Source organism: Bos javanicus, chromosome 5 (genome assembly GCF_032452875.1).
Source record: "Bos javanicus breed banteng chromosome 5, ARS-OSU_banteng_1.0, whole genome shotgun sequence".
NCBI classification, from domain to species: Eukaryota; Metazoa; Chordata; class Mammalia; order Artiodactyla; family Bovidae; genus Bos; species Bos javanicus.
The window spans coordinates 66,189,667-66,214,934 of record NC_083872.1 but is presented as its reverse complement, the minus strand read 5'-3'; the positions used below and the strand labels follow the sequence as shown (position 1 = coordinate 66,214,934).

At 44.3% G+C, this 25,268-nt stretch overlaps 2 protein-coding genes across 5 annotated transcripts in view; one reads left to right on the top strand and one right to left on the bottom strand.

Moving 5' to 3' along the window:
• DRAM1 (DNA damage regulated autophagy modulator 1) overlaps positions 1-11,606 on the bottom strand; it is a 62,252-nt gene extending 50,646 nt beyond the window's left edge. For all 3 annotated transcript variants that reach the window (XR_009736504.1, XR_009736503.1, XM_061417088.1), the window contains exon 1: positions 11,476-11,606. Coding sequence is in view for 1 of the 3 variants with exons in the window: in XM_061417088.1 (XP_061273072.1) it covers positions 11,476-11,606 (131 nt within the window). In the remaining 2 variants the exon portion in view is untranslated. The remainder of the gene's footprint in view (positions 1-11,475) is intronic.
• A 402-nt stretch (positions 11,607-12,008) lies between these two features.
• Positions 12,009-18,648, top strand: LOC133247805 (uncharacterized). 2 transcript variants are annotated; one of them, XM_061417090.1, is made up of 3 exons: positions 12,009-12,620; positions 13,156-13,311; positions 17,442-18,648. In XM_061417090.1, the coding sequence occupies exons 1-2, from the start codon at positions 12,009-12,011 to the stop codon at positions 13,168-13,170; spliced, it is 627 nt and encodes a 208-aa protein (XP_061273074.1). In that variant the 3' UTR covers positions 13,171-13,311; positions 17,442-18,648. The 2 variants fall into 2 exon arrangements, with proteins under 2 accessions (XP_061273074.1, XP_061273073.1); XM_061417089.1 differs by lacking the exon at positions 13,156-13,311.
• The last annotated feature ends 6,620 nt before the right edge of the window (positions 18,649-25,268 follow it).

The following is a 25,268-nucleotide window of genomic DNA, read 5'->3' as shown; positions in this document are numbered from 1 at the left end:
AAAGCCTCTTGATGAAAGTAAAAGAGGAGAGTGAAAAAGTTGGCTTAAAGCTCAACATTCAAAAAACAAAGATCATGGCATCTGGTCCCATCACTTCATGGCAAATAGATGGGGAAACAGTGGAAACAGTGTCAGACTTTATTTTTTGGGGCTGCAAAATCACTGCAGACGGTGATTGCAGCCATGAAATTAAAAGACGCTTACTCTTGGAAGGAAAGTTATGACCAACCTAGATAGCATATTGAAAAGCAGAGACATTACTTTGCCAACAAAGGTCCGTCTAGTCAAGGCTATGGTTTTTCCAGTGGTCATGTATGGATGTGAGAGTTGGACTGTGAAGAAAGCTGAGTGCCGAAGAATTGATGCTTTTGAACTGTGGTGTTGGAGAAGACTCTTGAGAGGCCCTTGAACTGCAAGGAGATCCAACCAGTCCATTCTAAAGGAGATCAGTCCTGGGTGTTCTTTGGAAGGAGTGATGCTAAAGCTGAAACTCCAGTACTTTGGCCACCTCATGTGAAGAACCGACTCATTGGAAAAGTCTCTGATGCTGGGAGGGATTGGGGGCAGGAGGAGAAGGGGATGACAGAGGATGAGATGGCTGGATGGCATCACCAACTCGATGGACATGAATTTGAGTGAACTCTGGGAGTTGGTGATGGACAGAGAGGCCTGGCATGCTGCAATTCATGGAGTCACAAAGAGTCGGACATGACTGAGCGACTGAACTGAACTGATAGTTGACTCAGAAGGCAAACAACATTACGAGCTGTGGAAGTTTAGGATCTTTGATTTCCTTATTGCACTGTAAAGACTGAAATGTCATTAAGTAATGTCAGAATATGTGACTATATACACAGCTGCTGCTGCTGCTGCTGCTAAGTCGCTTCAGTCGTGTCCAACTCTGTGTGACCCCATGGACGACAGCCCACCAGGCTCCTCCATCCCTGGGATTCTCCAGGCAAAAATACTGGAGTGGGTTGCCATTTCCTTCTCCAATGCATGCATGCATGCTAAGTCGCTTCAGTCGTGTCCGACTCTATGTGACCCGATGGACAGCAGCCCACCAAGCTCCTCTGTCCACAGGACTCTCTAGGCAAGAATACTGGAGTGGGTTGCCATTTCCTTCTCTGACTGTATACACAGAGACCTCATTATCCTATTATTTATTATCTCAAGTCCCATTGCTGCAGCTGAACAAGGAAGCAAAAGTCACCATTGCCTGAAATTCACTGTAGTTAAGAAATCAAAAACTTGGGACTTTCCTTGTAGCTCAGTCATCTACTTGCAATGCAGGAGACCTGAGTTCGATTCCTGGGTTGGGAAGATCCCCTGGAGAAGGAAATGGCAACCCACTCCAGTATTCTTGCCTGGAGAATCCCATGGATAGAGTAGCCTGGCAGGCTACACACAGTCCATGGGATCACATGAGTCAGACACGACTTAGTGACTAAACCACAATAATCAAAAAACCTGGTTTAAGCAGGAAGCCATCAAAAACTACGTGAATATGGCGGGAGTGGGGTGGGGAGTAAATCAGGAGTTTGGGATGAACACACACACTAATATATATATAAAATAGATATATAACAAGGATCTATTATATAGCCCAGGGAACTATATTCAGTATCTTGTAATAATAACCTATAATGGAAAAGAATTTGAAAAAGAATATGTATATACATAACTGAATCACTTTGCTATGCAACTGAAACTAACAAAACATTGTAAATCAACTATATTTCAACTAAAAACAATAAATAAAAATTATATGAATATGTACACACCACAAATATACAACTGTCCATACATTCATCTGCCTGTGTACTGACGCTGGCCAAGGCTGTAACGTGTGTTACTGAGTCTACTATGTGTCCTCCTGGCATACACACCACATGTACTGTGGATGATCTCATTTCCAGTTTCAGTGTCTTTACAGTGAAGGGAAATCTTAAAAACACTTCTGAAGCAGTTGCAGTACTGAATCCTTCTAGTTTTTCATCAGGTTCTGTACATCTTTACACTTGTCATAAACACTACTAAATGGACTGCAATTTTTGACAACTTGTCTCTTTGGAATCTTTCCGAAGCATTCAACTGAGTTCCTTTAGAAATGACAACTATCTTTTTGCATTCGCAGCCCAACTAGAGAAAATACATCTGGCATAAACTCATTTGGGAACCAACACAGCTGGCATTTGACAGGTGGACAAAGAAATAGATGAGAGAAGAGAGCGAACAGCCCTGAGAGAGGCCACTGCTGGGAGGTTTCCAGGGACCCCCAGCTTCCGTCACTGCATTTTTCAGAGAATGAGTTTATCAGTTAGGAGAGCAAGTTGATTAAGTTGAGGTTGGTTAAGAAAGCTACTACTATATTCACAAACTAAGCGGTTATAAAATTAGCCCTCACCTCAACCAAATGTCTTTTCCCACTTAACACTGACATCTATCCAGACCAACGTGGACTGGTCCCTTGATATTACTAATAGCAAACACTAACAGAGAACTTATGTTCTTGACCAGGGCACTGATGAGTTCTAAGTGAGTTCACATGTTCATGCATCAGGCAGGTGCTATTATTAACCCACAGAGAAGCAAAGAAAGTCAAATGAATTGTCCAAACTCCCACAGCTGGTGTACATGGCAGAGTTGTATTCAAATCAAAGGTATCTACTCCAAAGTTGTTCCCTTACTTAGCACACTATGTTCCCTCTTAGTATGATTATCAAGTGTTGTTCAGTTCAGTTCAGTTCAGTCGCTCAGTCGTGCCCGACTCTTTGTGACCCCATGAATCACAGCACGCCAGGCCTCCCTGTCCATCACCAACTCCTGGAGTTCACTCAGACTCACACCCATCGAGTCAGTGATGCCATCCAGCCATCTCATCCTCTGTCGTCCCCTTCTCCTCTTGCCCCCAATCCCTCCCAGCATCAGAGTCTTGTCCAATGAGTCAACTCTTCGCATGAGATGGCCAAAGTACTGGAGTTTCAGCTTTAGCATCATTCCTTGCAAAGAAATCTCAGGGCTGATCTCCTTCAGAATGGACTGGTTCGATCTCCTTGCAGTCCAAGGGACTCTCAAGTTAAATACTTGTAAATACTCACAAATAGCACTACAAAGTGAGGGTGTAAAATATGGAAACTTTCATGAAGTCAACAGAAATGATCTTGGAGAACAACCGGAATCACAATCAAAGTTAATGAACAACGAACACTGGCAGAATGAGCTAACAGTTGAAGAGAGGCTGAGAAGACTAATAATACAGACCCTTCCGCTGCAAATGATCTTAGCAATCACACAGTATATACTAATCACCCACTACGTGTTTCAGTTGACTTTATTGGCAAAGTAATGTCTCTGCTTTTTAATATGCTGTCTAGGTTTGTCATAGCTTTTCTTCCAAGGAGCAAGCGTCTTTTAATTCTATGGCTGCAGTCACCATCTGCAGTGATTTTGGAGCCCCCAAAAATAAAGTCTGTCATGATTTCCATTGTTTCCCCATCTATTCATTACAGGAACTTTATCTTTTGCTCCTGTAGGAGCTTTATCTTTTCATTCTGGTTTATCCATTAGAAATGGATTTTGTTCCTTATAAGTATTAGCACATAGTTATGATTATATATATAAAACCTAAATTTTGTGATTATTAACTAAATAAGGATAATTTTTAGATCCAGTTTTGGAGTTAAAGACCCAACCTCTTTTATGTTGTTCACTATGTGATTTGGCCTCCCTTTTGGCTTAATCCTCAGTGATCCCAGTTTTCTGCCACCACTCACTAGGCAGGGTGTGTGGTCATGAGGAGGAACAATGGGAATAGCCAAAGACCACTGAGAGGGTAACAGGCAGGAAGGTCAGGGATCTCCAAACAGAGGAAATAGGCTGCAAGTGTCAGACATTTTTATTTCGCTTAAGCGGTAGGAGGAAACAAACTAGTGATATTTTTTCCCCTTCTCTATACAAATTTAAAAGGAGGTTTCTCTTAAAATACTGAGCTGCCATAATGACACCTGGTTTCACCTGAAGTTAATTATTCTCAAACCTTGAGTTAACCAATGCATTTTTCTTATGGAAATGTTTGTCTTAAGCTATGCTAATGTACTATGCATTTACCCTAGACTCTGTCTTCAAGTTGGTTGTGGTTGCTGCCAAATGGCTAAGAACCTACTCAACAAACCATTATGTTAAACTCAGAATTTGTTCCCCTAATCTGTGTAAACGAAACTATTTGTATGGTAATCTGCCCTTCTACAAGATTCAAGTCAATGGTTTCACAGCTTGGGATGAATCTTCCGGTGTCAAGATTATCCCAAAATGCATCTTATGGGTGAGGGGCCTGGTGCCATTCTGAGTTTTAAGACATTCCTTTCATTCATTAACAGACTGCTAGTGACTATATAACATCCAGCTGAAGACTAGCAGGGAGGTACTCTTTCTGCCCCTTTCTGATGCCTATGTCAGAAGCTTTCTCTATCTCCTTTATACTCTAATAAAACTTGATTACACAAAAGCTCTGAGCAATCAAGCCTTGTCTCTGGCCCTGAATTGAATTCTTCTCCTCCGGAGGCCAAGAATCCTGGCATCTTTTCGTGGGTCAGCAACAACCTTTCACCACAAGCCACCCAGGTGGCATAGTGGTGAAGAATCTGCCTGCAGTGCAGGAGACCCAGGTTCAATCCCTGGGTTGGGAAGATCCCCTGGAGAAGGGAATGGCAACCCACTCCAGTATCCTTGTCTGGAGAATCCCATGGACAGAGGAGCCTGGTGGGCTACAGTCCATGGGGTTGCAAAGAGTTGGACATGACTGAGTGACTAACACATACACAAAGCCACCCAGCAAACAGTACTTGCACAAAACGTGAGACTAGGCTAATAAAAAGCAATCAGGATACAGAATTGGCAAAAATTTAAAACTAAAGGGCCACAGAATATTCTGGAAGTAGGAGATACAGGCCAAAGCAGAAGGTATAAAAAGAGAAAGGCTTATCAGCTGGGATAAAGGTGACTGAAAATAGCCTGAGGATTTGGTAGGAGAAGAAATATAAGAAACTATAACAAATTAAGCACGATTGTACTTAAGAATATGGGTGTGGCCTTGCAAATCTAAACAAATTCTTTGAGGTTGACTTTTATTTGTCTTTGGTTTTCACATCCCAGCATTAATGGGCTTCTCAGGTGGCGCTAGTGGTAAAGAACCTGCCTGCCAATGCAGGAGAGGTATGCCTGTGTTGAGAAGATTCCCTGGAGGAGGAAACGGCAACCCACTCCAATTCTCCACTTGCCAGGAGAATTCCATGGACAGAGGAGCCTGGCGGGCTACAGTCCATAGGGTCACAGAGTCGGACACAACCGAAGTGACTTAGCACGCAGGCAGTACAGAAACTACTTGTTGAATTTGGTGACTGTTTTAATCCCCATGCTTCTAATTTAATTTTCTGATAGGAAACATGCATTTGGCTAAAAAATAAATTCATCTAAAAAGGTATGCCAAGTTTAGAAGATGTTACCTTTGGGAGAAACTGGGGAAAAAAGATACATGAGGATGACCTACAGGGGGTAGGGAGCATGAAGGGAGGGAGGCTCACGAGGGAAGGTATATATGTATCCTTATGGCTGACTCACATTATCGAATGCAGAAACTAACACAACATAGTAAGGGACTATCCTCCAATTAAAAAAAAAAACACATGGGATCTTTAATATTTTTTATAACTGGATGTAAAATGACAGTTATCTTAAAATTAAAACATTAATTTTTTTTTTAAGTATGGCAAGGCAAGTCTTATTCCCACTCTTTTATTTCCATCTGCTAAGGTCTCAATGACCATGTGATCATGGCCACCTCCTTCAATCATACATAGATAAACCACTTTTATTAGTTTCTTCATGCAAGCTAATACAAATGTATATTATTTCTCCCTCACCATCTTTACCATGGTAGCTATTTGGTTCTGAGTCTTGCTTTTTTCCATGTAACAATGTAATGGAAATTTTAAAGAGCAGTATTCTATGTGTGGAGAGCTTTTGTTTGAGGTATTCTTAGGTAAATGATACTTATTTAGCCAGTCCTCTACTGATGGACATTTGTATTGTTTCCAACCCTTTGTTATTAAAAGCTGTTATTAATACTATATAGATATTGTATTTGTGTCATTTTGATAACTAGTGCCTAAGTCCCTCCACAGAGACTGAATCATTTTACATTCCCACCAGCGATGTACGGGAGCCTGTTGTCCCAAAGTCTCGACAGTAGAATGTGTTATCAAACATTTGGGTTTCTGCCAATCCAGTAGATTTTAATTTTTGTTCCATTCATGAGGTTGAGTATATTTCCATTTGTCCAATATACTGAAAAATAACAATGTTATCAGAAAATGTCTCATAAGAAAGCTGAATTTGATTATTTTACTGGAAGAGGTCCTTCCATAGTTCTGGATCTTATTTAAAATGCATTAGCTAGGGCTTCCCTGGTGGCTCAGTGGTAAAGAATCTGCCTGCCAATGAAGGAGACTTGGGTTTGATCCCTGATCTGGGAAGATACCACCTGCTGTGGAGCAACGAAGCCCGTGCACCACAACTACTGAGCCTGTGCTCTGCTGCTGCTGCTGCTAAGTCGCTTCAGTCGTGTCCGACTCTGTGCGACCCCATAGACGGCAGTCCACCAGGCTCCGCCGTCCCTGGGATTCTCCAGGCAAGAACACTGGAGTGGGTTGCCATTTCCTTCTCCAATGCATGAAAGTGAAAGTGAAGTCACTTCAGTTGTGTCCGACTCTTAGCGACCCCATGGACTGCAGCCCACCAGGCTCCTCCGTCCATGGGATTTTCCAGGCAAGAGTACTGGAGTGGGGTGCCATTGCCTTCTCTGGAGCCTGTGCTCTAGAGCCTGGGAACTCGAACTATTGAGCCCATGTGCTGCAAACTACTAAAATCAGCACGCCCTAGAACCTGTGCTCCTCAACAAAAGAAGCCACTGCGTGGAGAAGCCCGCACACTGCAATGAAAAGTAGCCCCTGCTCAACTCAACCAGAGAAAAGCCAGGGCAGCAACAAAGACCCAGCACAGCCAAAAGAAAATAAGTAAAATTAAAATGCAACGGCTAGTGGTGATCATTTCGTAACGTACAGAGATTGCTATGTTGCACACCAGGAACTAAGGAACTGTTATAGGTCAATTACACTTCAAAACAAACATTAGATCTGAAGTTTCCAGAGGTGGGAGTCGGGGGAGGAATAACACAAAGGTAGCCAAAAGGGAAGCCTGGCGTGCTGCAGCCCATGGGGTTGCAAAGAGTCGGACACTACTGAGCGATTGAACAACAACAAGCCAAAAGGCACACACTTCCAGCTGTAAGATAAGGAAGTAAAGTACAACATGAGTAATATAATGAACACTGTTGTATGTTAAGAGAGTAAATCTTAAGGGTTTTCATCACATGGAAAAACATATTTTTTCTTTTATTTTGTATCCATATGAGATGATAGGTAGTCACTAAAATTATTGTGATGATCATTTCATGATGTACATAAGTTAAATCATGATACTCTACACCTTAAGCTTACTCACCAATGTATGTTAACTGTATCTCAATGAAACTGGAAGATAAGTAAAATTGTAAAATGCAATGGCTTTTATTTAAAGTGTTCAGTGTTGTTTAAAAACATCAGAAGATCAAATTGACTGAACAATGACTTCACGTCAAAGGGTCGTCGTTCAGTCCCTAAATCATGTCCGACTCTTTACGACCCCATGGACTGCAGCATGCCAGGCTTCCCTATCCTTCCCTATCTCCTGGAGTTTGCTCAAATTCACCTTCATTGAGTCTGTGATGCTATCAACCATCTCGTCCTCTGTCATCCCCTTCTTCTCCTGCCCTCAATCTTTCCCAGCATCAGGGTCTTTTCCAATGAGTTGGCTCTTTGCCTCAAGTGGCCAAAGTATTGGGTGCTTACCCTGCTGCTGCTGCTAAGTCACTTCAGTCGTGTCCGACTCTGTGTGACCCCATAGACGGCAGCCCACCAGGCTCCCCCGTCCCTGGGATTCTCCAGGCAAGAATACAGGAGTGGGTTGCCATCTCCTTCTCCAATGCATGAAAGTGAAAAGTGAAAATGAAGTTGCTCAGTTGTGTTCGACTCTTTGCGACCCCATGGACTGCAGCCTATCAGGCTCCTCCGTCCATGGGATTTTCCAGGCAAGAGTACTGAAGTGGGGTGCCATTGCCTTCTCCCTAAATATGTTCAAATCACTGACCCACCACCAAGGGCCTATCAAGCCTTCGGTAAAGGACTCTGCCCCACCCTGGAGGGAAGAGAAACAAGACTCACAGATGAACACCCAAGAAATAGTAAACTCAACAAATATCGGGAGCCTTCATGGATCTTACAGGATCAACATGATAAATAAGCAAATCACATCATTTGTTAGAAGGTAATAGATGCTGTGGTAAACAAGACTGGATTGAGGACAGGGGATCAGGAGCCCTGTGGGCCATCAGAGCAGGCCTCACAGAGATAATATTCGAACAAAGAAGGAGATAAGGAAGAAAGCCTGTGATAATCTGGAGGTAGAGCATTCTGGTAGACAACAGCCAGTGCAAAGACCAGAAGGAAGATGTGTGCCTAACACGCTCAAGATCCAGGAAGGAGGCCAAGGAGGCTGGAGGAAAGTGGAGGGAATGAGGATAAGGAAGAATTGGAGGCTTCTTTGACGGCAGAGATGAGTTAGACAACTAAGTTGTTGTGCAGGCTCAGTCGTGACCGACTCTTTGCGACCCCATAGACTGCAGCCTGCCAGGATCCTCTGTCCATGGGATTTTCCAGGCAAGAATACTGGAGTGGGCTGCCATTTCCTTCTTCAGGGGATCTTCCCAACCCAGGGATCGAACCCTGTCTCCTATGTCTCCTGCATTGGTAGGTGACTTCTTTACCACCTAGGTAAGGTCTAGGCCAACCAGATACATTTGGAGTTAATCCCATCCTGTCCTTGCCCTTCTGATCTTGCCCTTGCCCTGGCCTCAGAGACTTAAGTTTTCTAAGAGGGGCAGAGGTAATCCAGTGCTCCAGCCACTCCTGTAGGCATAAAGAGCAAACAACCTAAAGGCCCGAGGCACACTTAGGCAAGCAATCACGTGCTTGTAGGCCGAAGGCTCCAGGCAACAAGAGAACAATCTTGTACCTTTTTCTTCTATAATTCTGCTTTCTCCTGCAAGTTTTCTTTCCTTGCTAAATTTAAAATTTCTTCCTTGGAACGTCTTGTGATTTAATCATCTCACAACAGGTTGGTCCTGTCAGCTGCTTCCCCTTTTCTGCACATCTAATATCTCACCTGGATGTGGTAGTAATCACCACCAGATCAGACTCTTGTGCTCATATGCTCAGTTGCTCAGTCATGTTTGACTCTTTGCAATGCCATGGACTGTAGCCAGCCAGGCTCCTCTGTCGATGGGATTTCCCAGGCAAGAATACTGGAGTGGGCTGCCATTTCCTCCTCCAGGGGATCTGCCCAACCCAGGGATTGAACCCATGTCTCCTGCATCTCCTGAGTTGGCAGGTGAATTTTTTACCACTGATCCACCTGGGGAGCCCTCAGAAACCCCTACAAAGACTCAAATGCCGCCTCTGATCACCTACCCAATTTGTAACAAATACTATCTGCCCCAGCTTCCCTGAGAGCTCATTTGGTAAAGAATCCGCCTGCAGTGCAGGAGACCTGGGTTCGATCCCTGGATTGGGAAGACGCCCTGGAGAAGAGAAAGGCTACCCACTCCAGTATTCTGGCCTGGAGAATTCCATGGGCTATATAGTCCATGGGGTCACAAAGAGTCAGACACGACTGAGTGACTTTCAGTTTCACTATCTGCCCCTGACCTACAAACAAAGCTACTACTTTCTCAATGAAAAGCATTACAGGGAAAGAACTCTTTCTTTTTACACCAGTCTAAGAGGATCTATCACACTTCAGAGTCAAGAGAAGTGAGACAATGAGAACAGAGACTATTGAGGAGAAACCAAGCCCAGGTTTCTGCAGGGGCAGCAGGCCTGATGGGAAAGTCATCTTGCGTTGGCAAAACCACCGTTACTCCAGACTGGCTTCTGTGCATCCTGCTGTGCTTGCTTCCTTGCACCTTTAAACTCTAGACCCCACTTGCTCCGCCTTCAATTCCCCTTCATCGCCTACTAAAAAGACTATACAGAGCATTGCCCTCCAGGCAGAACAGCTGCAAGAGGAAGAGGCCCTGCAATTTCTGTAATCTCTACAATTCCTACAATAATTAAGCAGTAACCTTAGATTTCACCAACTTTCTAATCCCCTCACCAATCAATACAGATCCAGAGGGGTAAGACAGGATGGATACACCACTAGAATAAGGATGGATCTTTCTGACGTTTAAGGAATGCCATTAACACGGGCAAGGCACAGAGCTGGGAGCCACAGGAAATCCAGACATGTGTTCTGGGCACTGATAAAGTGACTCTCAATAAAGGTGGAGGCCAAACTTCCCCTGTGGTCCAGTGGTTCAGACTGTGACTTCTAATGTATGGGGCATGAGTCAATCCCTGGTGAGGGAATTAAGATCCCAGCAGTGTGCCCCCACCCCCAAAAGTAGGTAGAGGCAAAAACTCATGAAAAATGAAACTGTGTGGCAACAAGACCTGAGATGTCACCAATCATTGACAATCTGAAGACCAAGTACCCAGAGGGATCTTGGGCAGCTCCATACAAAAAACTTAGAGCCGCTCTCAAAGACCCAAGGGTAGCACGGTGGTGCTTCTGGCATAGGGATTAATCTGGGTGTGAGTTCTGCTTCCAATTTCCCAGCTGTGACATCAGTGTCACACTGATGATATTTCAACATCTGCTTAAACTTAGTTTTCTCGCAAGAAAGAGGAGCCAGACAGCCGCTTCTCGAGGATGTTGGGAAGCGGAAGTGAAATCCAGGAGCTGCTTTAGCATAGGGCTTCCCTGGTAGCTCAGATGGTAAAGATTCTGCCTGCAATGTGGGAGATGCGGGTTCCATTCCTGGGTCAGGAATATCCTCTGGAGAAGGGAATGGCAACCCGCTCCAGTATTCTTGCCTGGAGAATCCCATGGACAGAGGAGCCAGGCGGGTCGCAAAGAGTCGGACGCGACTGGGCGACTAGATTTACCTCTTACACACTCAGCAAGTGCCATCCATCAGGACCCACTCTGGTCTCAATACCGCCCAAGAGACGTCTGCCCGGTACCCAGTCTGCAAGTTCTCCTGTCTATCCTGAGCCTCTCAGGATGCCACTCTGTTCAGTGTCGGGGTAAAATCGGAACTGCTCAGCTCCCACGCCCTGTCTCCCAGTCCATCCCGGGACCACCGGGGGCACCCTCTTCTATACGTGGGTACCCGATCTTTCAGCAGGACGCCCAGTGGGGTTTGGACACCTCCCCTTCGCATCAGCAGCGCTCCCCGCGCGGTGCCCCGCGTCCAGCCTCTCTCTGCCGGCTCCTCACCTGATGTAGGGGAGAAAGGGGTTGACGTGCCCGGAGAGCACGGCGACCACGTAGGAAATGATGAAGGCAGCGGACGACCAGGTCACCAGCAGGAAGGGGACGAAGGCCATTCCCCGGAGAAAGCACAGCATCGCGCCGCCACCGCCGGGAGGGCGCTGCGCTCTACGGAGCCGGGCCGCGGGGCTGGTCGCTGGGCTGCTCCGCGCTGCCGGGAGGCGGGGGCGGCGCACGTGCGGTGAACAGCCGCGGGCTGCCGGGCTGACCCGAGGCTCCGCGACGGCGGGGCAGGCCCGGCTCCGGAGGGAGGGGAGGCGCGGAGAGCGGAGCGAGGAGGCAGGCTGCGAGGCAGCGGCCGGGGGTGGGTGGGGCGCGGGCGGCCCGGGCTTGTTGCGAAACCAGTGAAGTCACAAAGCGGCGGCCCTCGCCGACTTGCCCGGCGCGCGGCGACCTCCCCGCGGACGCGACGCCGGGGCTGCGGGGGACCCGGCTCCTTTCGGTTTTGGTTCGGCCTCCCGGCGCGGGACGCGGCGGGGATGCCCGCTCAGACGGTCCCAGTCTACCCGCGCCGTCCTGCCCCTTGCGCAACTCCGGAGAAACGGATCAACTCCTCCCCGCCCCTCCTCCTCCCCTCGGGGTTTCCGGGGTACCGGGCCTCGAACCCCGACGGCTTCCTCTGCGTGGTCCCGCCGCCCGCGCGTCCCCAGGGAGAGCTTGACCACCGCGTGGTGACATCTACCGCGTCCCGCCCGGCTGCACGGCTCCGGGCAGAACTGTTGGGTGACGTTCTCCAGGCCATGGGACATGGATGTGGCACCCACCTGGGCGGTGTCCACCTGGAAACCCGGAGCGTGTGGAGGCTGGGGGTTGGGGGAGTGAGGGTGGGGGGCCGGACTGAGCTCTGGCCGAGCCTGTGCTGCCCACAGTTCTACTTCCCTCGTCCCTCCCACCCCCAGGCGGACTTTTCTTTCCTAGAAATTAAGTTTCTGTTTCTCTCACAGATCAGGGTTAGCCCAGGCTTGGAGCTATGTCGTAAGACTGGTAATAGTGACTTCGTACATTTCAAACGCTGCGAAAGGGATTTGTGCTCCGGAGGCGCTTGCAAGCACGGTGATTTTGAAATACAGTTTATGAATTCTGAGCCCAAGGTATGTGACGTCACAGGGTCACTGGTAACCAAACGTGGGTTCCTTTAAGACACGTAAACATTTCTTGGGTGTCACACCTTACTAGGGGACAGGATACAAAGATTTAAATAGTTTCATGGGGTTTAGGCGACTGACATATCAAAATAAAATACATTGTATGGAATATCAAACAAAAATGATAATCTTTAAAAAAAATAAATAAGATATGCATAGAGTTGAGAGGCAGGTGCTGCTGCTCAGATGAAGAACCAAGGACCTTTTCCTGACAGATATTACAGTTTTTTAAGCGATTGCTCTTCACACAAAGAGGGGAGACTAGCATTTGTAATTCAAGGAGACAGCAGGAGAAAATGCATAGATTGCAAACTACCTGGTTTTCTGGAACTGGAAAAGCATGCAAGAGGAACTCCCTGGTAATCCAGTGGTTAGGACTACACTCTTCCACTGCAGAAGTCACTGGGTTCAATCCCTGGTGGGGGATTGAGATTTCACACGCAGTGTGTGTGCTTAATCGTTCAGTCATCTCTCTTTTCAGCCCTTTGGACTGTAGCCCGCCAGGCTCCTCTGTCCATGGAATTTTCCAGGCAAAAATACTGGAGGAGGTCGTCATTTCGTCTTCCTGGGATCTTCCTCAGGGATCGAACCTACCTCTCTCGCATTGGCAGGTGATTCTTTACCACTGTGCCACCTGGTAAGCAGAACTACCAAATAAATAAATGAACCATTAAAATAAAGACAGACAAGAAAACACACTACTGTAAGGTGGACAGTGGAGAGGTCAGCAAAGAGGCTGCAGCACCTGAGCCCTACTAAGAATCTTATTTGGTTTTGATTTTGGTTTTGATAGTGAGGGGAGTTGGAGAAGGTGATGGCACCCCACTCCAGTACTCTTGCCTGGAGAATCCCATGGACGGAGGAGCCTCGAAGGCTGCAGTCCATGGGATCCCGAAGAGTTGGACGCGACTGAGCAACTTCACTTTCACTTTTCACTTTCATGCATTGGAGAAGGAAATGGCAACCCACTCCAGTATTCTTGCCTGGAGAATCCCAGGGACGGGGGAGCCTGGTGGGCTGCCTTCTATGGGGTCGCACTGAGTCGGACACGACTGAAGCAACTTAGCAGCAGCAGCAGTGAGGGGAGTAGGAACATGGACAGACTTGTATTTCAGGAGATCATTGAGGCTGTGGGAGGAGTGACCACAAATCCAATAAAGCAGAAGCTTTTAATTAGCTTCTTTTTAAGAAAATATTACAAAAGCTGGCATCCTTAGTAATCCGTTATAGGTCTCTACTTAGGTTTCTCTGTTCTGAAAACCCACTCTCTTCCCTGGCCTTCCTTCCCTTCCCTGTCACCTCCTGTTTCTCTTCTACTCTGCAAACATGCTGTACTGTGCTGTGCTTAGTTGCTCAGTTATGTCTGACTCTTTTCAACCCCATGGACTGTTGCCCACCATGCTTCTCTGTCCATGGGGCTTCTCCAGGCAAGAATACTGGAGTGGGTCGTCATGTCTTCCTACAAGGGATCTTCCCAACCCAGCGATCGAACTCAGGTCTCCCACATTGCAAATGGATTCTTTACTGTCTGAGCCACCAGGAAAGCCCATTCTACAACTGATTTGATTTTAAAAACCCTCCCTGAGGCAGGGGAATTATAACATCAAGTGGAATTCACTTGATCTTTTTATCTCTCTGTTCCTTAAGTCCCTTAAACAATCCAGTTGGCTAATCACTTTTTGTTTGCTTGTTTGTTTGTTTCTATTAAACTTTTTACTTTGGAGTATAGCTGATTAACAGTGTTGTGATAGTTTCAGGTGGACAGCAAAGGGACTCAACCATATATATGCATGTATCCATTCTCCCACAAACTCCCCTTCCATCCAGGCTGCCACAGAACATTGAGCAGAGTTCCCTGTGCTGTGCAGTAGGTCCTTGTTGGTTATCCATTTTAAATATAGCAGTGTGTACATGTCCATCCCAGACTCCCTAACCATCCCTTTCCCCCGGCTAACCACTTTTAACCCAAACATACAAGAGTTGTCTGACTATAAAGGTAGTAAGAATTTTGTTTTTTAACATAAGTATGTAAACATGTATATATTTAAAATGGATTCATAAGTGTAACTAACTGTACACGCATACATATGGTGTCTACCAGTCCTAAGGAACCCGGGGCTGCTTTCCCTTCCAAAAGCTTTTGATGCCATAAATCTTATGACACCCACTCCTTAGAATGGTAAAGTTTATACAGTAAGAAATGCAAAAATACTGAAAAACATCCTTACTGGTGAAGGAAACCAGAATATGTCACCCCCAAATATGTCTCTCTAACATATTGGTTTGAGCTGAATCCAATTAAGAAGGCGCAAAAGCAGAAAAAGTTCTCTCTACCCTCTTCCTTTCTGCCTACAACTCTTCTCTTCAGCTCTCAGTTGTGTCCGACTCTTTGTGACCCTATGGACTAGCCCGCCAGTCTCCTCTGTCCATGGGATTTTTCAGGCAAGAATACTGGAGTGGGCTGCCATTTCCTACTCTATGGGATCTTTCTGACCTAGGGATCAAACCCGCATCTGTTGCATCTCCTGCATTGGCAGGCAGATTGTTTATCACTGTGCCACCTGGGAAGCCCCTTTCTGTCTAAAGGAAGAATATAAATTTCCTTTGTTGAAGAGAGTTCTAGATTCTTAGCCCAGAGATGACACCAGAGGAATCTGCAAACAAGCCTCACCCCACTCACTTCCCCCAATATATTACATTCCCACAGTTTCCTGCCCTTGGAAGCCTACAAACATTTTCCCTTGTCCTGTCATTTCTGTACAAACTTATTGTTTCTTTTTTAAGATGCTGTATACACCCAAGGTCTAGCTCTCCCTTTGTTACTCATACTTGAGTTTCTCCCATGCATTTATGAGATGCATATATTAATAAACTTCTTATTATCTACCTTTAAGATGTATAATAAATGTTTTGCTTCTCCCCTGGATTTGATTCTGACTTTCTGTCAAAGGAAGTCATTCTGTCTCAAAGTAAGGATCTCAGTGGGCTGTCCTTTTGAGGATGAAGTCATTCTTCCTTGATGACCATCATTTACTGACAGGCAGTGTCGTTCTGATCTAAACAAACCTCACACCAAAGCTCAAGTATCATCCTCTTTTTATGGATGAGGAAACTGAAATTCAAGGCCATTAAGTTATTGAATAGAAGTGCAGAATTTGAATTCAGGTTTATCTGACTCAAAAAACTGTAACCCTAAACATTGTGAGGAACTGCCTCACCATTCTAATTCCCCAAACTCCAGAATTACAGAAGGAAACCCTTAAAATATATACAGTTATCTTATTTTTAAACTTTTGTATGGATATACTTATTCATTTTGAAAAACTTACACAATGTATAATAACATAAACAATTGAGAAGCATTCATAATTCCCTGGCAATAAGTCAACTTTCTAGCTTCTATTTTGTTCTGTTACATAGGAATAGTTAAAATCAAATTGTAGTTACAAGTGTGTGGTTTGATTATTTTTATGTATGAAACATCTGTTCCATATTGTTACACTCTCCGAGTTACCGGTTTTACTTGGTATTTATCCACTGAATTAATGAGCTATAGTTTATTTCATGCCCCAAATTGTTAAACACTGGGGGCAGTGAAATAAATTATGCTCATCCAGATAGCATTTAAATGACATTCTACAAACATTTCAGGTTTCTACTTTTCTTTTCACTTTAGGTAAATTTCCATGCATTGGATTGCTCTGTCAAAGGACAATACAAATATTTTAAAAATCCATGTTAACATTCTAAATTACTTGAAACTGTAGTACCAGTTTCATTGCTTTAATAACCTATTGCAGTTTCATCATATACCACCTCCGTTTCTGTATTTTTTTTTAACATTTATTTATTTGGCTGCAGCAGGTCATAGCTGTGGCATGAGGGATCCAGTTCCCCCACCAGAGATCAAACCCAGGCCCCCTGCGTTGGGAACATAGAGTCTTAGCCACTGGACCACCTGGGAAGTCCTGGGGGCTGGTTATTTCTTGCTCACCCTTACTTTGGTCCCGCAACCCTGGTCTCTAACGCTTAAATTCCTTACTTAGAAGGTAGTTGAAAGCCTACAATTTCAGTGGCACTTATTCAGGGTGGATGCCCCTGACCAAATACAGTTCCAGAGCTGGGCCCGCACCTCTGGATTTCTATTCTTTTTAGAGGTCTTGTCTCAGTAACTCCTTTTTCTTTGGTTAAATCTGATGCTTTTAAGGTGGTTTTATATTTCCTCAGATTTTTCAGTTGTCTGAATTTCCTGCTGCTGCTGCTGCTAAGTCGCTTCAGTCGTGTCTGACTCTGTGTGACCCCATAGATGGCAGCCCACCAGGCTACCCTGTCCCTGGGATCCTCCAGGCAAGAATACTGGAGTGGGTTGCCATTTCCTTCTCCAATGCACGAAAGTGAAAAGTAAAAGCGAAGTCGCTCAGTCCTGTCCGACTCCTAGCTACTCCATGGACTGCAGCCTACCAGGCTCCTCTGTCCATGGGATTTTCCAGGTAAGAGTACTGGAGCAGGCTGCCATTGCCTTCTCCATCTGAATTTCCTAGTCCAGCGTTTCTATAAGCAGCAGTTGAGGCATTGCATTAGGTCCTTGTCTTTCATTTTTTTTTTTTTTGCAAAAGCAGCTTTTTAGAATTCACAGTTCAATATCTTGGTCATTTGTCATTACGCAGCTCTTTAATTATCAGAAAAGAGAGTATGAAAATTAGCATTGCTAATTCCATTTCCCTCCCCATTCTTTACTTAATCTCTATGTTTTTATTCACGGGCAAGTTGGAAGTAAGACTGCTAGGAGAAATATCAAAAACCTCAGATATGCAGATGACACCACCCTTATGGCAGAAAGCAAAGAAGAATTAAAGAGCCTCTTGATGAAAGTGAAAGAAGAGAGTAAAAAAGTTGGCTTAAAACTCAACATTCAGAAAAGTAAGATCATGGCATCTGGTCCCATCACTTCATGGCAAATAGATGAGGAGACAGTGGAAACAGTGGCAGACTTTATTTTGAGGGGCTCCAAAATCACTGCAGATGGTGACTGCAGTCTTGAAATTCAAAGATGCTTGCTCCTTGAAAGAAAAGCTATGACCAACCTAGACAGCATATTAAAAAGCAGAGACATTACTTTTCCAACAAAGATCCATCTAGTCAAAGCTATGGTTTTTCCAGTGGTCGTGTATGAATGTGAGAGTTGGACTGTAAAGAAAGCTGAGTGCCAAAGAATTGATGCTTTTGAACTGTGGTGTTGGAGAAGACTCTTCATTGGAAGGACTGATGCTGAAGCTCCAATACTTTGGCCACCTGATGCAAAGAACTGACTCATTTGAAAAGACCCTGATGCTGGGAAAGATTGAAGGCAGGAGGAGAAGGGGATGACAGAGGATGAGATGGTTGGATGGCATCACTGACTCGATGGACATGAGTTTGAGTAAACTCTGGGAGTTGGTGATGGACAGGGAGGCCTGGCATGCTGCAGTCCTTGGGGTCACAAAGAGTTGGACAGGACTGAGTGACTGAACTGAACTGAAAAGCCTCAATTATTTCCCTCTTCTAAAAGCTGCAGTGTCCCCTCTCCATGAATATGGACTGAACTTACTGACTTCTGAAGATGAAGGTATGGAAGGAGAAATAAGGTATCTTCACAGAGAGAAATCTTAACATTACCTTAATTAGATGATCAAAGTTAACATCACCAGGAGTAAACTGATGTTCTATATTCTACAGATTAATATGTGTGTGTGTTCGTGCTCAGTCCCTTAGTTTTGTGTGACTGTTTGCAACCCTTTGGACTCCTGCCAGGCTCCTCTGTCCATGGGATTTGTTTTGGCAAGAATACTGGAGCGTGTTACCATTTCCTCCTCCAATGGATCTTCCTGACCCGGGGATCTGAACCCAGGCCTCCTGCTTCTCCTGCATTGCAGGTGGATTCTTTATCTGCTGAGTCATCGGGGAAGCCCCACATATTGATATAATAATAATATATTCTATATATTGATATAATAAGATATCCTGATGTGATGAGAAAGTATTTCACCTCTGTGGTATTTTCCCCAAAGCCCATTACTCCCTCCCAGCTTCATCTGCTGCTGCTGCTGCTAAGTCGCTTCAGTCGTGTCCGACCCTGGGCCACCCCATAGACGGCAGCCCACGAGGCTCCCCTGTCCCTGGGATTCTCCAGGCAAGAACACTGGAGTGGGTTGCCATTGCCTTCCAAGACAAACCCTAATTGAAGGCCACTCTATAAAATACCTGATTGCTACTTTGAAACATGTCAAAGTCACGAAAAACAAGGAAAGACTGAGAAACTATCACAGACTAGAGGAACAAAGGAAACGTGACATCTAAACATAATCCGGTATCCCACATTGGATCCCGGAACAGAAAAAGGACCTTAGTGAAAAAACTAGTGAAATCAGAATCAAGCCTATAGCTTAGTTAATGGTAATGCGCCAATGTTAATGTCTTAGTTTTGATAAATTTACCACGGTGCATGTTAATATTAGGGGAAACTGGGTCAAGGGTATGTGGGAATTCTCTGTGCTATCTTTGCAACTTTGCTATAGATCTGCAATTAGTCCAAAATATTTTTTGAAGTTGCAGATTTCCCTGGTGGTACAGTGGATAAGAATCCATCTGCCAAGGCAGGGAACATGGGTTCTATCCCTGGTCTTGGAAGATTCCACATGCCTCAGAGCAACTAAGTCCACGTGCCATAACTACCGAACCCACACTCTAGAGCCTGTGATCCACAACTACTGAATCCGTACACCATGAGCCTGTGCTCTGCAACGAGAAGCCACACGGTGAGAAGCCCTGGCGATCAGAGTAGTCCGCCCTGGCTGCAACTGGAGAAGGCCTGCACGCAACAATGTGTGTGCCAGAACAAAGACCCGGAACAACTGAAAATACTTGTTTTTCAAAGTTTCAGTAAAGTATTTACCAAAATTCAATAAGATTTCATATTTACAATATCATACTTCATTAGTCACCTTTTGACAATCATGTTACTTTTCTCAATTGTATTGTAGGAGTAGAGAACACACAGTATGCCTAGATGTTCACCTAGAATGAAGGATTCCTCTAAAAAGAATTGATACAAATGAACTTATTGACAAAACAGAAACAAACTCACAGACTTAGAGAATGAATTTATTGTTGCATGGGAGGGGGTGGGGGAGGAGGGAGGGGAAGGGTGGTGGGGAGGGATAGTTGGGGAGTTTGAGATGGACATGTACACATCGCTACATTTAAAATGGATAACCAACAAGGTCCTTCTGTATAGCTCAGGGGATTCTGTGCAATGTCATGTGGCAGTCTGGATGGGAGGAGAGTTTGGGGAAGAATGGATACATACATGTGTATGGCTGAGTCTCCTGAAACTATCACAACACTGTTAATCAGTTATACTCCAATATAAAATTAAAAGTTTTTAAAAAACAGAATGAAAGATTCCTGCTTCTTTTCCCTTGTCTGGTGTTTGTTGGGAAGAGGTTCCTTAGGCAGGAGCTTTATTTCCTAGTTCTTACCGATGGAGGTGGTGAGTCACTTCCCAGTGAAAGAGTGGGTATCCCTCTTTCACTTTCTTTGCCTGTTGGCTGGCTGGATACCAGTGCCCATGATGACCGTGGAAGTCACTTGTATGAATAGAGACTGCCAACCTGGATCCCTGAACAGCTCTGTGAGGCAGAGAACTCCATCCAAACCCCAGTGCCCAACCATTCAGAAACACTGGTTTGGGTCTACATAAATGAGAAACTAAAGCCTTTGAGATTTCTGGGTTTATCTGCTACAGCAGCTCACATCTCTCAATATATGTGTGTGTGCATGCTCAGTCGTGTTTGATTCTGTGACTCCATGGACTGTAGCCCACCAGGCTCCTCTGTCCATGGGATTTTCCTGGCAAGAATGCTGGAGTGGGTTGCCATTTCCTTCTGCAGCGGATGTTCCCAACCCAGGGATCAAACCCACATCTCTTGCATTGACAAGCAGGATCTTTACCACTCGTGCCACCTGGGAAGCCCACTTCTCAACATATACATATGCTTAAGTTGACTCTCCCACCTTCTTTAACTCATCTGAACTATTCACATGGTATGTGTAGATTCTCAGAGAAAGTCAGGCAGAGGTTAACAAACATTGCTATGGACAACAAACATAGGAGAGCTAAAGTGAGTAAAAGATGATTATAATTCAATACATTCAAAATCAAATCAAAATAGTGTATTTTTCAATGAATGAGAGGGCCTCAGGGATCATCCCACCCAAGAGAATGTCACCATCCTTCTCCTTCCAAGAGTCTCTGAAACAGTCAAGGAAATTTATCTGAACAAAAGGTGGTTGTTGTTCAGTTGCTAAGTGGTGTCCAACTCATTGTGACCCCATGGACTGCAGCACACCAGACTCCCCTGTCCTTCACTGTCTCCCAGAGTTTGCTCAAAGTCATGTCCATTGAGTGGGTGATGTCACCCAACCATCTTATCCTCTGCCACCCCCTTATCGTCCTGCTCTTAATCTTTCCCAGCATCAAGGTCTTTGCCAGTGAGTCAGTTCTTGACATCATGTGGCCAAGTTATTGGAGCTTCAGCTTCAGCAACAGTTCTTTCAGTGAATATTCAGGGTTGATTTCCTTTAGGATTGGCTGATTTGATCTTCTCGCTATTCAAGGGACTCTCAAAAGTCTTCTCCAGCATCACAATTCAAAAGCATCAATTCTTCAGTGCTCAGCCTTCTTTATGTTTCAACTCATATTCATACTAATGTCTACCATCCCTTTATGAAGCACTGTGTATAACTTCCAATGTCCCTTTTATGATACAGAAGAACTTAAAATATGCTCTTAGAGGTAGGGGCTAAGTAGAATCTCTTTCTCATATTCCTGCTCTAGCAAAGGGACATTTTCATAATGGGGATGTTACCACTGCGGTGTTGATCACCATTTGGATGATCCACACTGTGTGCGTGTGTGCGTGTGTGTGTGTCTGTGTTTATTATGGCAAGGATCCCTGAACTGTGAATAGATTCAGGTATGGAGAGAAGTTACCTCTGCACACAAAGGCAGCAAATGTTATACAGTGAGCCAGATTTTTCTGGTGCCTGAGCTTACTCACTTTTATCAATACATAATTAACCTTTGAAGATATATTATTTGTTTTATTTAAATTGTTCTTTTGGAAAACATTCTTCAATATATTCTCCTGGAATAGCTAGAAAGAGTATTCTTTCTGCTTTGTTCACTGCTCTGCTCCCAGGTTTGGAGCAGTGCTTTGACATAGGTGCTTAATAAATACTTGCTGAATCCGTTTACTTCACAATGATCTTCTTCAGGAAGTCTTCCCTCTGTGCTGCTCTTCTGCATCTGGAAGCATCTGGGCTACTTCTATTATATACTTCACAATGTAACATCTCAGTCTACCCACTAGACTCAAAATTCTGTGGGCAGAAACGAAACCTCCCTATATTTGTATCTCCAGCACTAGGTTGTGGGCTGGTCTCAGGCTGTATCAATAACCAATGTGGCTGGACCAGCCTGTGTGGTCATTTTGAGTGCAAGATGCCCTTTAGCAATAGCCAGCAGGAAACTTTGAAAAGATAAGGGGTTATTACTTATACAACCTGGAAATCATACAGCACACCTGTGAAGTCAGAGAAAGAAGTCAAAACACCTGTGAAGTCAGCACATCTGTGAAGTCAGAAGCACACCTGTGACAGAGAGAGAGCGAGGACACAAATGAGCCTGGGTTCTGCTTTTATTGGGGTGGGACAGATTCCTGAAATTTTAATAAATATTTTGGAATAATTTTAGATTATGGGAAAGTTACAAAGATAGCACGGAGCAGGAATTTAAATCAAGGGAAGAGAAAAAAAAAACACAAATAGTCCACATGGTCATTTATTGAAGTAAATAAAGATCTCTTAAAGAAACACGCCTCTTTATCTAGTGTGTGGCTGGTAATATGTTTATCTCAGATGGTGATCCTTGGATGCCTTGGTGACCAAATCTTAAGTCAGGGGACTTCCCTGGAAGTCCAGTGGTTAAGACTCTGCACTTCCACTGTAGGGGCATGGGTTCAACTCCTGGTTGGGGAATGAAGATCCTGCATGCCGAGTGGCAATGGACAAAAAAAAAAGAAGAAAAAAAGAATCAAGCTCTTGCATCACAAAAAAGGAAAAAAAAAAAAAAAAAATGGTCAGGGCTTACAATACACACCAGCACAAAATAAATGGTTAATAAATGTTTTTGAAAAAATGTGTACTGATGAATGCTTGATACTAGTTTAATACTGTTACCCAGAGAACCTGGTCTTTATACAGTCGTACATACTATCAGGACATTAACGACTCCTAAGAGACACTACTTCCATAAGCCTCTTATCCTCATCCATCAGAGGGCAGACAGAATGAAAACCACAATCACAGAAAACTAGTCAAACTGATCACATGGACCACAGCCTTGTCGAACTCAATGAAACTATAAGCCATGCCATGTAGGGCCACCCAAGATGGTCGGGTCATGGTGGAGAGGTCTGACAAAACATGGTCCACTGGAGAAGGGAATGGTAAACCACTTCAGTATTCTTGCTTTGAGAACCCCATGAACAGTATGAAAAGGCAAAAAGATATGACACTGAAAGATGAACTCCCAAGGTTGGTAGGTGTCCAATATGCTCCTAGAAAAGAGTGGAGAAATAACTCCAGAAAGAACGAAGAAATGGAGCCAAAGTGAAAAAATGCCCAGTTGTGGATGTGACTGGTGATGGAAGAAAAGTTTGATGCTGTAAAGAACACTATTGCATAGGAACCTGGAATGTTAGGTCCACAAATCAAGGTAAATTAGAAGTGATCAAACAGGAGATGGTAAGAGTGAACATTAACATTTTAGGAATCAGTGAAAATAGACTGGACTGGGTGAATTTAATTCAGATGACCATTTTATCTACTACTGTGGGCAAGAATACCTTAGAAGAAATGGAGTAGTCTTCATAGCCTACAAAATAGTCTGAAATGCAGTACTTGGATGCAGTCTCAAAAATGACAGAATGATCTCTGTTCATTTCCAAGGCAAGCCATTCAATATCACAGTAATCCAAATCTATGCCCTGACCAGTAATGCTGAAGAAGCTGAAGTTGAACAGTTCTATGAACCCCTACAAGACCTTCTAGAACTAACACCCCCCAAAAGATGTCCTTTTCATCATAGGGGACTGGAATAGAAAAGTAGGAAGTCAAGAGATACCTGGAGTAACAGGCAAATTTGGCCTTGGAGTACGAAATGAAGCAGGGAAAAGGCTAACTGAGTTTTGCCAGGAGAACACACTGGTCATAGCAAACACCCTCTTCCAACAACACAAAAGAAGACAGACTCATCAGACTCACACATGGACATCACCAGATGGTCAATTCCAAAATCAGATTGATTATATTCTTTGCAGCCAAAGATGAAGAAGCTCTATACAGTCAGCATAAAACAAGACCAGCTCAGATCATGAACTCCTTATTGCCAAATTCAGACTTAAATTGAAGAAAGTAGGGAAAACCATGAGACCATTCAGGTATGACCTAAGTCAAATCCCTTACGATTATACAGTGGAAGTGACAAATAGATTCAAGGGATTAGGTCTGATATGCAGAGTGCCTGAAGAACTGTGGTCAGAGGTTAGTGAAGCTGTACAGGAGGCAGTGCTCAAGGCCATTCCCAAGAAAAAGAAATGCAAAAAGGCAAAATGGTTGTCTGAGAAGGCCTTGCAAATAGCTGAAAACAGAAGAGAAGCAAAAGCAAAGGAGAAAAGGAAAGATACACCCATCTGAATACAGAGTTCCAAAGAATAGCAAGGAGAGATAAGAAAGCCTTCCTCAGTGATCAATGCAAAGAAATAGAGGAAAACAATAGAATAGCAAAGACTAGAGATCTCTTCAAGAAAATTAGAGATACCAAGGGAACATTTCCTGCAAACATGGGCACAATAAAGGACAGAAATGGTATGGACCTAACAGAAGCAGAAGATATTAAGAGGTGGCAAGAATAGACAGAAGAACTATACAAAAAAAGATCTTCTTGACCCAGATAACCATGATGGTGTGATCACTCACCTAGAGCCAGACATCCTGGAACGCGAAGTCAAAGGGCCATGGGAAGAATCACTATGAACAAAGCTAGTGGAGGTGTGGAATTCCAGTTGAGCTATTTCAAATCCTGAAAAGATGATGCTGAGAAAGTGCTGCACTCAATATGCCAGTAAATTTGGAAAACTCAACAGTGGCCACAGGACTGGAAAAGGTCAGTTTTCATTCCAATCCCTAAGAAAGGCAATACCAAAGAATGCTCAAACCATGCACAACTGCACTCAGCTCACACTCTGGTAAAGTAATGCTCAACATTCTCCAAGCCAGGCTTCAACAGTATGTGAGCCATGAACTTCCAGATGTTCAAGCTGGTTTTAGAAAAGGCAGAGGAACCAGAGATCAAATTGCCAACATCTGCTGGATCATTGAAAAAGCAAAAGAATACCAGAAAAACATCTATTTCTGCTTTATTGATTATGCCAAAGCCTTTGACTGTGTGGATCACAACAAACTGTGGAAAATTCTTCAGGAGATGGGACTACC